The sequence below is a fragment of the Bombyx mandarina genome, chromosome A1 (genome assembly GCF_030267445.1).
Source record: "Bombyx mandarina strain Sakado chromosome A1, ASM3026744v2".
NCBI classification, from domain to species: Eukaryota; Metazoa; Arthropoda; class Insecta; order Lepidoptera; family Bombycidae; genus Bombyx; species Bombyx mandarina.
This window is the reverse complement of record NC_143234.1, coordinates 18,101,219-18,117,404: the sequence shown is the minus strand read 5'-3', so window position 1 is coordinate 18,117,404 and position 16,186 is coordinate 18,101,219. Positions and strand designations below refer to the sequence as shown.

The 16,186-nt window shown below is 35.2% G+C and overlaps 2 protein-coding genes across 2 annotated transcripts in view; one reads left to right on the top strand and one right to left on the bottom strand.

The window, feature by feature from the left end:
- LOC114242732 (uncharacterized) overlaps positions 1–13,217 on the bottom strand; it is a 34,562-nt gene extending 21,345 nt beyond the window's left edge. Inside the window, exons 1-3 of the mRNA XM_028173997.2 lie at positions 12,808–13,217; positions 12,451–12,607; positions 12,208–12,290 (exon numbers count right to left, since the gene is read on the bottom strand). Coding sequence (XP_028029798.2) covers positions 12,208–12,290; positions 12,451–12,607; positions 12,808–13,185 — 618 coding nt within the window. The 5' untranslated portion in view covers positions 13,186–13,217. The remainder of the gene's footprint in view (positions 1–12,207; positions 12,291–12,450; positions 12,608–12,807) is intronic.
- Positions 1–16,186, top strand: part of LOC114242736 (xibalbin-1) — a 481,172-nt gene that overhangs the window by 290,537 nt on the left and 174,449 nt on the right. The gene's annotated exons all lie outside the window — the stretch shown is intronic.

The window sequence follows — 16,186 nt, the reverse complement described above, 5'->3', positions numbered from 1 at the left end:
AGCAATTTCATAAATAGCAGTTTTTGTATTATTTAACCTTTTGAGTTTGCTTATACTTGTAATACTTCAATATTTTTGCAATGAGAGTTTGAGATTTGCGTTTCAAGCTGCATCCGTTCACGGCATTCTGTAATTTTCATTGAGCATTCATTCATGGAGCATGCTACTGCTAAAAGTCATAAGACAACAGAAACGATCCAAAGTGTAGAACGGTACAATTTTTCCAGTTGGATGATAAGGAATCCGTTTTTCTTGGGCCAGTGTTGGTTTCGAATTGGACTCTGAATTGACTCTGAATTAGGCGTAAACGAAATTAAAATACTATACGACATAATATGTGCTTGTATTCAATTTCAATTTATTATGGTAATACATCACCCCGAGAGGTTGATTTTCAATTATTTTCAGAATTCGAATTTTTCACTGTTAGTATATTTGTATTTGAACCGACTTCAAAATAGGAGGAGGTCGATAGTATTTCTATGTATGTATTATTTTAACGTGTATTACCTCAGACCTTGCCAAGAATAAAGTTTTCTCTATTCTTTATTTCTCTATTTTTACTTTAATCTCTTTATTCTTCTTCTATTTCTCTATTTTTGCATTATTCTTTAAGCTCTTTATTCTTTTATTAGGCAGATAGTGCTTCTCATGTACACCCTTTTGTATTGTATCCAAATTGGACTGATGGTTTTTGAGTTACCCTCAAAAATGACTGTATTTAATTGTTTTTGACTCCATTGATGATATTATCATTTAATTTTGTACCGAAGTTGCTTGTCTATATCGCTACAAATTTTGTATTTCTTTTGTTTTGTTGTGAGTTCTACACTCTTGTTATAAAATTTATCAAATAAATAGACACTGGAGGAATGATGTTATTTTCTACATCATTTCAATGGTTTCATTAAAGCCTTTGTATACAAAACGTGTATTATAAAGTCAGTGTAAGGGTCTCCGGACTGTTTCCGTTACATTAGACGGGATCACTGGTGGGTAGGATCGGTATAAATTACCTGTCACTCTGTGTTTTTTTTTTTTACCACAGGAGAAAATCGCCGGATCCCCACCCGCACGGCAGGTGGGGTATGTGGGAGTCGAACCTCACTAAAAACTCCTGCCGCTCACAGCCGGCGCCCTACCCCGGACCGGGCGGAAGCCTATTGAGACGGCGGGACAGGGTTTACGCAGAGCACATTACATCCATCCCGCCGTCACTCTGTGTAGTACGTTTTCAAGGACGGTACATTGAGCTGTCGATAGCAGTACAGTTTACGGTAGAGATTGATAATGATGTACTTATCAGCTGTTCCGACATACGTTGCCTGTTCCAAATATTAATGAACCTATGACTTTTCTTGATGTTCTTCTCTTTCGACGGATTCGGTGGTGTAGTAATCGTGGGTTCGATTCTCATATTTGCTGCAGCGGCTTGGCTCTGCCCCCGGCATTGCTGAAGTCCATGGGCGACGGTACCCACTGACTATCAGATGGGCCGTATGCTCGTCTACCTACAAGAGCAGACAAAGAGCAAACAAGCCTGTTCATCGCACGAATTACTGGTGGTAGGACCTCTTGTGAGTCCGCGCGGGTAGGTACCACCGCCCTGCCTATTTCTGCCGTGAAGTAGTAATGCGTTTCGGCTTGAAGGGTGGGGCAGCCGTTGTAACTATACTGAGACCTTAGAACTTATATCTCAAGATGGGTGGCGCATTTACGTTGTAGATGTCCGTGGGTTCCAGTAACCACTTAACACCAGGTGGGCTGTGAGCTCGTCCACCCATCTAAGCAATAAAAAAAAAACCTAATAAACTAATAAAAGCGCTTAAAAAACAATTTCCAACGTTATCACTTTTCATGTTTCCGTCATAAATTCCAAGTTAATTTATCTCATATTAACGTTGCCAAACGGTCTATTAGACTGACAACCTCAAATTTAATATTACGAGCTCTAAATGAGCGGGAAATTTCAAATTCAATTCCTCATAAAGCGAGGTTTTATGTCTTCAATGACTTCACCAACTCAAGATATAATTAAGTATAATGGCGCCGTTAAGTTAAAAACTCTACTGTGAAGAACAAAACCAGAACTAGCTTATATATTATTGTTAAGAAACGCTTTTTTCTATGTTTTTCGGAAATTCAATCATACGGACGTTATTATAGAGTCGCCGCATATTTACCATTTAACTAACATGTTACATGTATTTGATGAGATTAAATTTATTTTCAGAAACATGATATAAATGTAATGTATGCATATTAATTGTTAGCTAATCTGAATACGACCAATGAGTTTCATATGGTAATTTATGCCGCAGACGTCTTAAATTTATGGAAATCCCGTAATATTATCCACGGAATCTTCTCGTTACGAATAGCTTTAAATCTTTAGAGAAATAACGTATGATTTTCTCGAAATATTCTCTAAATTATCTATTGAATACTAAATTACAGCAGTAATATACATTTTGAAGAAACAACTTAAACCAGATGTGAGACGCAATGATTATTTATTGCCTATATTGTACTGACTAGCGACCCGCCCTCGCTTCGCTTCGGAAACATTAAAACACACATGAAACCAAAAAAATAAAATATTTTTTTTTTTTTAAAAGTAGCCTATGTTCATCAGGGACAATGTCGGCTTCTAATGGAAAAAGAATTTTTCAAATCGGTCCAGTAGTTTCGGAGCCTATTCGAAACAAACAAACAAACAAATCTTTCCTCTTTATAATATTAGTATAGATATAGATTAACGTACGTTACGTAAATAAGTAACAAAATTTAAGGTAAGTAAAATAAGTCAATTTAAAGTAAAATTTTAAAGAGCATGAATTTAGTTTCAGAATAGTATATACCATAAAAGCAATAAGGTTGCCAGTAAAAAAATAATGTTGCTTAAAATGTATTTTTAATTAAATATTGTGATATTGTTATTAGGAATGCATTTGAGAAATGCTGCCAAAGGGACAAACACACAGCGAGATTCCACGACGAGGATGCTCGAAGTTGGAACGGGCGAGTATGCGCGCTATGACTTTGAGGTCAACGAAGGCTTCCCAGGAATGATGCTTGATTTCTCTTGCTCAGGTAGAGGTTCCAGAAATTTCCACGAATACTATACGAACTATTTCGATTGTTGTTTGTGATAGAATTTTTCTACATAAGCTGGATTTTAACGGGTTTAAATAAGGTTATGTTTCACAGCAAAAATGAAATAATGAAAATTTATACGTACAAAGATTGGTTTTTAAGATTGGTTTTACATTTGCAGGATCTGGGATCAATTTACTGTCAAACGCTTAGAATGTACAATAGATAACGTGAACATTTCTTGAGACATGAGGTCAGTCTCAAATGTATTGAACTGAAATGAACTGAAACGCAGTGTTTTACGGCAGAAACAGTAGTACAGAACAGACACGTGTTTAGTTAATATCCAGTCTTCATGGAGACATTTCATAGAAAATAAGAATAACACTTAACTACTTAATTACGGAATAAATAATCATGAGTACATGCTGAAATGGCTCCCACGCATATCCTACCTTGATAATACTACACCAAAACCATTTCTTGAACAATAACTGAATTAAGTTTCTACTTCTCGGAATAAGCAATGCGCGAATAGCTAAAAACACAGAGTAACTAAATAAACCAAAACGGACAACCTATTATCATTGTTAAGGCTTGGAAATGGGTTTTACTGTCATTATAATGTCTTCAAAGTGGCTTACGCCAATGGAGATTACTCTTCAAAGTGTTTTTCTCAATTTTTCCCGTGTGTATTATTTTCATAATTTCGAGCAACTCTCATTCTGTGAGTAGTAGGTAGAAACACGATTTAGCGCATTTTTTTTTTAGAATTGAAGGATTACTGGTGGCCCGGAGGCCTTTCCAGTTTCACCAGGACAGGTGGGCGAGCAAAGGCTCAGTTAGGAGGGGTGGGATTTGCTAACAGCTGCCCGAGCACCTCCGAAGGAGACCTGACAACTCAAGATCAGCTGCTTCGCGAATGAATCTACTACCGGATCAGAATCGCGACCCGCTGAGAAGATCCGGCGAGAAACTCAGCGGGCTGATGCATGGGTAATTAGCGCAGTACGTAACTAAAGTCTGTATCCAAAAAGGCCTATTCTGTTAATAAAAATATCTTTTGTTTCTTCTATGTTTACGTGCATGAGTAGAGTTGGTGATTCCTATCATTTTTCTTTTATTATCGTCTCACCAACCACTGGAGCAGAATTTACTGGATCATTGCGCTCATCTACAGTCCATTTCCAGAGATTAATTGCAACGTACTATCCGCTTCTGGTCTGCCGATGTCCAATCGGTGACCACTATACTGTATAAAAACAAACTTTGTGTATTGTTTTTTATCTATGTTATGTGTATGTTTTATATTCATTAATTTTTATGGCTTTAGCCAAATCAAGGTTTTGCCATTAATGAAAATTTGGTGGTGTGCGAGTACTTGTAACAGATGGGTGTTTCGAAAAAATCATTCTACAAAATGACTAGGTTTCACGGGAAATTAGTAATATGCTTTTTTATTGAAATACTTTTATACTTGAAAGACTATTGTATAATTAATTGGTACTACAAAATTTATTGTATACTCTATATATAAACATAAGGAATAATAAACGGGTTAGGTTATGTAAATGCTCTTTACTTAAAGTAATATTCGTATATTTAGAATTTCCGCTAAAAGCTAAAAATAAACGTGAAATCCAACCTTTTATAGAGAACATTATTGTGGAATATTTTGCCAGAGGAAAACCTTCAACGAGTTTTCCAACGAACGAAAGAAGGTGGGTGTCAATATATCCATTGTGTTGAAGTCTATTTTTATTCTCTTTTCATGATTTTTAATGTATTCTTATTTTATAAAACTTACACCAAATTTTAAAATTTGTGATTGTCGCAGTTAATACATAGATTGGAGCGTCTATACTCTATAGGGTAGGTTTCTTGAAACCTCGGTAGGTATCAAAAGGTAACGCATAATCTATATATTAATACGTGAAGCAAAAACTTTGTATCCCTTTTTACGAAAACTGCGCGGACGGAGGAATATGAAATTTTCCACACTTATAGAGAATATATAGAAGAAGTGCACAATGCTAATATTTTTTTTAAATAATGCATAAAAGATACATTAAATCAATAAAGAAAACATTACACACACTACATACCATGTATTTGACGCACACACGCATGCATACTATTTATTGTCAAACTTTTGTTCTTGACGTCTGTGGTCAAATTGAGAATTAAATATTGTTAGTCTTTATTAATATTTTTTTATAGTGTAGCCTTCGCGAAATTCGTGATTATAGAAGTATAAAATACAATCATAATAGTGTACAAACTTACAATTCCAATTATAGTCGAATTTCGACTACTGCGGGACCTCTAGTCTATTTTATTTGATGTCACTATCATCTACGTAGATCTGTTGCAAGTATCTCATAGTATTAGTTTCTAGGCTCAAATCCAACTGGATTACTTTTACCAAGGACTTCTCTAAACAGCTAATACGCTTGTACACCCCTATGCTCAGCGTAAAAATATCGTTATCAAAGCGGCTAACTATTAACAGGTTCTTACTACGATTTTCGATTTAAGTAAGTTCCTAATATTTCGGCACTGATGCAAACGCTGATAGCAATGAAATCTCTGGAGCTGACATAAAAAGCGAGGCAGTTTAAATCTCTAAGCAAATGAATGCTGCTGGTAAGGGCTTAAGTCGTAAATCAGCAACCAAATGCGAGGGCAGCTAACGAACACCCCCTACGCTTCCTATGAGAGCGTTGACCTAACGTGTCAGTTTATCAGTAATTGTCTTACATTGCGTGCTAAGCAAAATTTTAGTAATTTTTTACAAGAGATATTGTCGTGTTATGACTCACCTATTTCTCTAACTATCTTCGCTTAAGGAACCGTTTTCACTAAGTATACTCTGTATTAAAAAGAAAAAAAAGAAAGCCGTAAAGTTGACAAGTTAAATACTGATTAGGCGGTTTATAAAATATAAATACAACTGAGTGCTCGCAAAGATTTGCAAATAAATGAAAAAATCTCGTAGCTGTAGCTCGTAGAAGAACATTGATCGGATAATAATAATTTCTTCATCAAACAATCAGTTGATCCCTCAATTCCAACCACAAAATTATTTTCTTGAAAATGACGATGATATTATTTTGAGAGTGGCATTGTGCCCGGAACTCCCTTAAGTATTTTGACGAACCCTCGGCGAAATTGCCTCCGAATCAAGACGAGTGGCTCGTAGCATATTTTAAGGAACCCGTGACGCAATCCGGAATCCCTACTAATGGTTTTCGATATTGCTTATGACATTGATTCAAATTGAATAAGTACAATTTAGAAAGAAGGATTTAAAAGATGTACATTATGAACTGACCGTACTGGAAGCGCTAATTCTTTAATAGTGTTTGGCAGGGAACAGAATATTGGCCACATTACAATTATTATTATTATCATTTGTACCGACCAAATTAAACTTGTAGTGGGAAGTCCCCTAAATGAGTGCAGTAGAATGGCCTCGAGCATAAAGAGATGGCGGGACATCGTGAGACGCATCAAGTCTGCCTCTTCCAACACTACATGACGATCACGATCACTCTATCAATAATGACACGATTGAGAAGAAGAAGACAGCACAAAAAAAAGAATATAACAAGTGATTGTGGACGAAGAATTAAAATGTCATTATTTATCAGGGAGAGATGGCGAGACATTGTAAGACGCATCAAATGTGCCCTCCCCGATACTACATAACGAACTCTGTACAGAGTGAAACGATTAAAAAGAAGTTGCGAAAGAATGGATCTTAAATGTTAAACCTTTTAAAACATGATCTGGTGTGGTGTGGTCTTTGTGTGCTCATACGGGCAGTTATCACCAGCATATTTCGGCGCCACAAAGAATCTTGATTAAATATTCTTATTCTTATTCGTATTCGTTGTCGTGGCCTAAAGGATAAGACGCCCGATGTATTCGTATCAAGCGATGCAACTGTACCGGTGTTCGATTCCCGCAGACAGGTAACTTTTTCTAATGAAATAATAATAATAATATAACTCTTTATTTAACACCACATGTACAGAGTAAGTATATAAAACAAATAATAGACGGTGACATAATTTGGCAGCCTTATCGCTGAAAGCGATCCCTTCCAGGCAACCTTGTAGGGAGAGGAATAAGCAAACTAGCATGGATGGACATTTATTAAACAGGACAGGAATTAAATACGTGCTTAAAAAATGTTCACTATTGATTTCCACGGTGTAGGAACATCGTCTAATGATATTCAAAGCCGCAAAGGCTATAATTTGCGTAATTACTGGTGGTAGGACGTGTTGTGAGACCACACGGGTAGGTACCACCATTCTGCCTTTTTCTGCCGTGAAGCAGTGATGCGTTTCCGTCTGAAGGTTAGGAATGGCTTTTGTACTTTAGAAATTATGTCTCAAGGTGTGGCGGTGTTTATGTTGTTGATGTCTATGGGCTCCAGTAACCACTTGACGCTAGGGGGCTGTGAGCTCTTGCTCATATCTAAGCAATAAAAAAAGACTATATAAGCCGTTATTACAATGCCAATAAAATTTCGTTCTCAAACGACAATGTTAGTGTCCTCACGTTCAGAGACTTCAGTGCGTATGAGCTCCTGAAGAGGATAGGCACCACCTCGTCTGCCTATCAAAGCAAGTAAATAATCTCGAAAGCAATTTAAATAGGTTCGATTTCGTTGTAGGGGAAAGGTTTTATATGAATTGACATCTGGATTTGGCTCATCAGAAAGTTTTTATTAAACTCTTTGCAAGTTCGGATTATTACTTAATTTTTTGGCCTGTAAATAATTTTAGTTTATTTTAGTATCCGATACGAGTTTCGGGAAAAGTTTGAAATGTTAGCGCCCCTCAAACCGACGGCCGGTCTTGATCGTAACGAGTTTTGCTTAATCTATATATTAATACGCGAAGGAAAAACTTTGTATTCTTTTTTACGAAAATTACGCGGACGGAGGAGTATGAAATTTTCCACACTTATAGAGAATACAATATACAATGCTAATATATTTTTTAAATAATGCATAAAAGATACATTAAATCAATAAAGAAAACATTACACACACTACATACCATGTATTTGACGCACATACGCATGCATTTTTTTTTTTTTTTTTTTTATTGCCCTTGTAGGCAGACGAGCATACGGCCCACCTGATGTTGAGTGGTTACCGTCGCCCATGGACTTCAGCAATGCCAGGGGCAGAGCCAAGCCGCTGCCTATTTATTGTCAAACTTTTGTTCTTGACGTCTGTGGTCAAATTGAGAATAGATTAAATATTGTTCGTCTTTATTAATATTTTTTTATAGTGTAGCCTTGGCGAAATTTGTGATTATAGTATGTGTACAAACTTACAATTCCAATTAGTTATAGTCGAATTTCGACTACTGCGGGACCTCTAGTTATGTGTTATTATTCATCTCTCTCTCTTTCTTCCCAGATATTTATCCCGCATGGTTATCCACTATAGCCAAATAAATCATTCTTTTACGATTCTTTCAAAGATATTTGACCAAAAGTAATTACGTTGTTCCTGTTAAATTAATTTTTAACGCAAATGGTTTATAACATAACACATATCAGGGACTGGCGAATTTTTTATTAATAAAAAAGAGATACGTTTGTTCAATAAGACATACACAAGTATACTCGTAGACCGAGATCAATCCAAAGAGATTGTTATTGAGCACTTATATGCCTTTTAATTCCTTTTTAACGTAAAAGGTCTTAAAGGATTACTTTGCCTCATACATTAGAGTAATACCAACGAGGCTCGTGTATCCCTGTCTTAACAGGGGCATTATACAGACGATCAATAAACGTGAAGCTTGCGTGAATTAATGAATGACTTATCAAGTAGCGGCCATTGGTTGTCTTAGGAGCCAGCGATATTCGAGTATTCAATGTTTTGGTTATCTTTTTTTTTTATTGCCTTTGTAGGCAGACGGGCATACGGCCCACCTGATGGTGAGTGGTTACCGTCGCCCATGGACTTCAGCAATGCCAGGGGCAGAGCCAAGCCGCTGCCTACCAAACTTTTCGCTGTTCTACGTAATGAAGATTTTTTCGCATTTCGCAAACAATTATAAAAATAATATGTACGCATATATATGTGGGATCGCGGTGTACAATGACATAAGCGAATTTGTTTAATTTTATTTAGTCAAGGGCTCACAAAAATGTACGTCTTTTCTTATTTTATCTTAATCATTCTGTTTCTCAAATATATTAAGTGTATAATCTATGATTCTGTCACTTAAACTTCATGCACCATCTGTCATCTGTCAGGTCGTTGTGGCCAATGGTTACGCCTAATTATTCCCATAGACCTATATAATAGGGACACGACATATTGTTCTATACGTACAATTGCTTATATAAATAGCACCCATTTTGAAGGCACATACATAAACATATATCTATCTCGTTCTTACTCAGCACTTTAACTCGCAGGAAAACAATATAACAGTATTTCAGTGCGTACATAAAATGAAACATGAATATACGTAAATATCTCCGTCTCCGTCTAATGAGGCCGAAAATCCGCCATGTTTAGCGCGCCAAATGTCATTGTCACGTCAGTTCGGCCGTCTGTTTTGGGTTGTACATTATTTATTGACTATGATATCGATTTAATATGATTGATTATATAAAATTTCATAATTTATCATGCTTAAAACATACAAAAATAATAATTAAAACGTATTTTATAGGATCTCAAGAAAGTCGATGTCCTAAAACTATTATCTATATGTATTTAAATTCATTATGGAGCCCTCATCCGAAAAATCCATTTTTCGGTCGGAATCTATTGATCATGACACTAATCATAAATACCACTTTAAAATATGTCATCAAAACATATTTAGACATTCTGTTTAGATATTTCGGGAAAAAGGCTACCGACAAAATCTCTTCGGAACTATTTAAATAAAATAGTTTTATTCCGCAGTGAGTAAAACACTATTGCAAATTTGTTAAATTTTTCATAATTAAGTGATTTTAGAGAGGAAGTCACAAGGAATGACGTTTGTAATTAATGAATAAATGTTCTGTAGGTGTTTTTTTTTTCACGCGGTCCCTTGATAAGTTTAAAATTTGAATCACTCTCAAGCGAAAGTGATTCAAATGGTGCGGCGCACCTTCCTTGGGGTGCGCTGTGGTAGTATGTTACGGACTTTAGAGTCAGCAAAACAATTAAAATAGATTGTAATAGTCTAAGAAAAACACGTACTCAAAATACGATAACATTTAGCATGCTAGAAATGGGCTGATGGCTTTGAACTACGCCATATCTTTATGTTTTGCAACAAACGACAACTTTATAAAATCAGTGTAGCAACTTTTAAAAATCATCTTATCGTTTACTTGGCAAATTCGAAGGACGAACTTGTCTTAGATTTCACCCATCTAAATCATATCATATTTGCACATAGCAATATACCTACTTACTTCCCATTAAAGTATAAATTCTACAAATAAATAATACTCAACAATATTTAAAATAAAATGAGCCAAGAACGTTTATCGATAAAACCTGATAACATTGAAATCTTTTGTACAGCACTAAAGCCGCCATGTTTTGTACCAAGATGACGTCACAGTGGCACGAAATTTTGGTTGACGTTTCATTTCCATAGGTTTCCTACTTCATTGATTATTCCCATATATATAAAAGCCATTCTGATTAAATATACATAAATACAGTATAATCTCGCGTCTTTTATTATCGTGTGAAATTAAGCCGTGAAATCCGAAAATCCTAACATCCGTCCGAAAATACTTGATTTGAATTTTTTCATCCCAACATTTTTACTATAAATAATAAATACATCGTGGATATACAGCTACACCTATCGTGTACATTTGCATGTGTATACTGTATACACATGCAAATATGTACGTGATTTCTTATTTAATCTCACTGCAGAATTTGACACGTACTCTTTCTTGAGAAACCATCGTCACAGGATCCTTATATAAAATATTTTAGAGAAAATCTTCGCAATGTTTTGTAAGATATTTGTTGTTTGTCGATCTTAGTACGTAAAGGTAGATGAAAGTATTCGAAATATTGCATGATAAGAAATGAAGGAAATCTAATAATACCTATTCTGAGTGTTTCTGGTAGGGAGTGTTGAAAGAGAGGGTTAGCTATGTTGGAGCATAGTCTTGCCTATATCTGCCGCTTGGCAATCCCAGGTTTCAGTCTGTAGGGCGGGAAAGCTATTATTCCAGTGCAATAACTACTTGAATCATCGTGCGTCACATTAACAACCTGCACGCATTGTCAGCATACTTGTTTTGAATGAGATTTCTCATAAGAGTATTGAACATGTTACTGCTGCTGGGCTACGAGCTTTTGTAATTATTATTTTCCGAGGATACAATTGGCGTTGTGCTCAGCGCGTCTCAGCGGTATACTGAAAGCTTGCCTAATTCGGCGTTTGAAAAGCTTTCAAGTGTGGTGCTAAGATTCGGACTAAACAATTAAGCTAGTAGTAGATATACATATTTAATAATCACGAAAATAATAAGGAGCAACGCGTTCAGAATGTATTTAATAGAAGTGTTCTCGTAGCGAGAAAAAAAAGAAAGTTGAAATCCTCGAGGGACGTTTGCATTATGTGCGAAAAAAATTCTTCCCTTCAAATATTCAAATCTTATTTTTGTAAGCAGATGAAATTGGCAAATATCACGTCCTCGGAAAATTCTCGTTTCCATTTATCTATATCGTTGGTAACGCAGAAAAAACGATTATTACACCTTGACGGGATATCTTATTTTAATTTGATCCAGTCTCACCTTATTGAGTAACATTTTAGAAAATGATTATAGGTAAGATTAACACCAAAATTATGCTAGAAAAATCGATGTATAAATAGTTACAATGTTCTCAGACAACATATCTCGGATTTCACTCATATGTTTCCTTTATCGTCATTTATATTAACGTACCTTATTATTACGTCAATTATTTTAATTTTATTTAAAGTTTTTAATTCCAACTTAAAGAGCCTAAATTATCAACGAAACCATTCTATACAAGTATATCTGATGGGATACAAAGAATTCCATTAGACACGAAACGTTCATTTGCTAACATACCTGTCTGAGTTCTGTAGCGAGATCGATAACAAGTCGATTTTGTTCTTTTTGAAATCCCAAAGCCACTTTCATTTCGTTGAGACCTGAAATAATTTTGTATTGTTACATTCGAATTAATAAGATATTTTTCTTTCATCACAACAATTGCTACGAAATCGATTGGCTTGTTTGGAGTTAATTTACTAGTTCTATTGAAATAACTCATTTCAGTACTTGTTCATTTCAGGTATTACAAATTGTTACCTTCATAATATTGTATTACGAAAATCCAAAGAGTAGTCCAGAGCACCAGAAAAGAACACAGTCCGAGCTGGGATATCAAGTATCTCACTAATACCGAAGACATACTCTCGCTTGGTTGCTTTGATACGGGAAATAATCTTAACCACATCCTCGGTATCTACAAATGAAATCTATTAAACATATAACTGATATTTACAAATACGTGAAAACTTATTTACTGAAAAAATAGAGTATAAAAGTTTAATGAAACGCTTATTTCCATTTACAGTATTAGCTAAGAATAAATTAAATAATGAACTTTAAGTTTACTATTACTAAATAATCTTTTAGTATAAATAATATTTAACACAAACTTACCTTCGCTGTCACTAACCGGTCTATCTCTTCAAAATTTTTTTTGTAAGCAACTTTTTTTGCAATTTCTACAAAATCCTCACAATCATTATAGTTTTGAACTTTAATATAAAATTTGCACTCTCTGTTTTTATCATGCGTGTTTTCTTCACAAGCATTAGGCAGTGTTTCTTTTTGTTTATTTATATCGATTTTATGTTTTTTATCATTAGTTTTTTCTATTATTTTCGCTTCAAGGCTATCTGGTCGTGTATTTTTAACAATATTGTCTTCGGTGCCGACTAGAACAGTAACGTTTTTAGATTTAATTCGCGTTTTCATTTTCCCATATAATGGTTTAACACAATTTAAATGTTTGAATTTATTCTTTGATTCTCTCATTCTGATTCCGTTAGCAGTTCGTTAAATACTGCAGCAGGGGTCTAAGCTATTTGATATCGGAGTTGGACTGTTGAAAGCGATGGTATGGCGTGTTGGAAAACTTGAAAATTGTTGAGTTCCGGAATGTTGAAAACTTCAAAGTTTTATTAGTTTGAAATTCGATTGCAGCTAACGGACTTTCACGAAATTATACCAATTATCCTCAATCTCATGAAGTGAAGATTTGCAGCGAAATTGTTTGAAGTCATGACCGAAATAGTGTCGATTTCTTTGCTACTGTGAAAATACATTTTTTTTGCTGATAGATTTATATTAGTTTCAGCTATTTTATTAGTTTGTACGAGTATATTTATCAATGTTAGCGAATATAAAATGATATGAAATGTTTAAAATGGCAATTGATTTTTATTTATGTATCTAATATGAATAGTTCCATACAGATTATCTTCGTCTTTCTAAATGTTAACATTAAGAATATGGAGTTCTTCATACTTTAGACAATTTACTCTACTTAAATTTAAGTGAATTTAGTAATACTATTATTATTATTATTAAGTGTGTAGGTAACATGTTCAAAAACATACAAAATCATTTAGATACTTTCAAATTGCCTTATTCTTTGTCAATTGAAAAATGTTTTTTTTTTCAGTTTACAATGAAGTACATGTAAAAATAAAAATATTCGCATTGTAATTTTAGAATGTGAAATTGTTTTAAATACCTATTATGCACTTATAATACGAAACAATTATTTGGTGTTTGGTTCAAAGTACAGAACCGGATCGAATTATACACACGAAGGTAACTTGGTTAGGCTGTCGAGAGCAAGTCAAATTCGTTATTACGGCGTTCGGTAACTTTTCTACCCACACGACGTAAGGGTTAATAGAGACATATCGAATTTAAAAGTTTAGTTTATATTTTAAGAACTAATATACACTACTAATATTTTGCGTTTTAGTTATCCAAAATTTAACAATTAGAGCGTCAGTTTAAGCTGATTGATATATCCGTATACCTACAACTGAGACGACGGAGTAACGCCTGAGACATGAGTTGTCGGTGCTTTTAAGCTCTTCAAGCATCAGTCTCTGTCCTCGTCGAACTCGTCGACGAAGAGTCCGGTGAACTAACCCGTAGCCTATTTCTGCCGTGAAGCAGTAATGCGTTTCGGTTTGAAGGGTGGGGCAGCCGTTGTAGCTATACTGAGACTTCAGAACTTATATCTCAAGGAGGGTGGCGCATTTACGTCGTAGATGTCTATGGGCTCCAGTAACCACTTAACATCAGGTGGGCTATGAGCTCGTCCACCCTGCTAAGCAATAAAAAAAAAGACATAACCCACTCAATATCTCGCCGGATCTTCTCAGTGGGTTGGTACATTCTTTTTTAAATTTTTTTTATATTTTCCAGAATTTCTATAAATTAAACGGTTGTTTGGAAGAGATCGCTTTTAGCGATAAGACCGCCTATTGTACAAATGTATCTGCTTTTTTTTGATTGTTTTTCGAATGTAAATTGTGTTTTGGTGTGCAATAAAGTGTATTCTCTCTCTCTCACTCTACATTCTGCGAAGCACTGCTCTTGTTAGGGTTTGTGTTTCTCCCTCAGGTTGAGCCCGTGGGCTCACCTAGCAGTCTTAGCTCCTTAGGCTACCAGAAAATAGGTAGGGAAAAAAGTCGGATTCTTGTAATTTTATAGAAATTTGGAAAAATATTGATTAATCTTTACTCTTTGGCAATGGTATGTAAATTTGATTTAAGAAGAAACCTGATGCTTAATGAGTTTTTTATCGTAGGGTTTGTAAATATTAGTTTAGGGCCGGCTGTTCGCTGTGTTGTCATAACTCTACAAATTTTTCGCAGTTCTTCCTAATTCGAACGGGTACGCAGATAATGCGTATTGGAAATTTCGAACTTATTATTAATATTATTATTACTAAGCTATATGACCGTATTCATTGGATATTTATGGGCTTTGGTAGTTACTTTATGGCATATGCGCCATGTGCACGTCAGCCTGTCAAGTTCAACGAAATCAAACTAAAGAATTATTGATGTACATTACCGGGTATATCCACATTAGTGCATACAAGACATACGGAAAGAAACAAACTTTAAATTGAGTTCGCCTCGTGCGGTCTGTCACTCAGCCGTGAACGATGCGAGGCTCAATTACAATTTTCCATGTTGCTAACACTGAATATGTTATAAGTTTTCCATTGCTACCGAACCCTATGCGTACCATGAGCTCTCTATTTCAACTAAGTCGCTTCGATAAAACATTTGAAAGGTAAAAATTAAATGTTCTATGATTTCTAAAATGCCAAATCTGAGATAAATCAATCGAAAATTATTCACGTAATTTATGTATTAAAATCCAACGTCTTACGTTTTTAACACGCTTTCATTGCAGTGGCATATGAGTCATGCGTGGTTAGAAAGCGGAGAGTAGGCATATGCGAATAATACCTTTTTATTTACCCTGAAAGGGATATGTGGCAATCACCGTTGCTGACGCTGGTAGGTTGTTTGAACGCGTATTGTCTGAAATATTTACATTTCTTGCTTAGACGGCTAAATAAGTTTATAAGTTACCTGGTGTTATGTGGTTACCGGAGCTTGTAGACATGACATCGTGACATAATTACGCAAATTATAGTTATTACCAGTTTTCTAGAGTTGTGTTTTAATAATATATGCTGCTCTTCCTTCATCGTCGAAGTCATTCGTGAACATGAGCTAGGTACGTATTTCATTCGATTTGTAAAATGACTGCGGTATTTGAAGAACACCATGATAGACACATTTCTCTATAACATTGCACCGGGAGTGTTATCCCTTAGCCCACGACGACCTCAAGTTTGTATTTATATACCGGTCTTAAACCCTGTAAGCCGGAACACATGATTGTTTTGTGGCAGTAATGAGTAGTGGTACCTAACATTGCTTGATTACAAAATGGTCGACTGGAAATGATAAGTAGTTTTTTTAATTGCAGT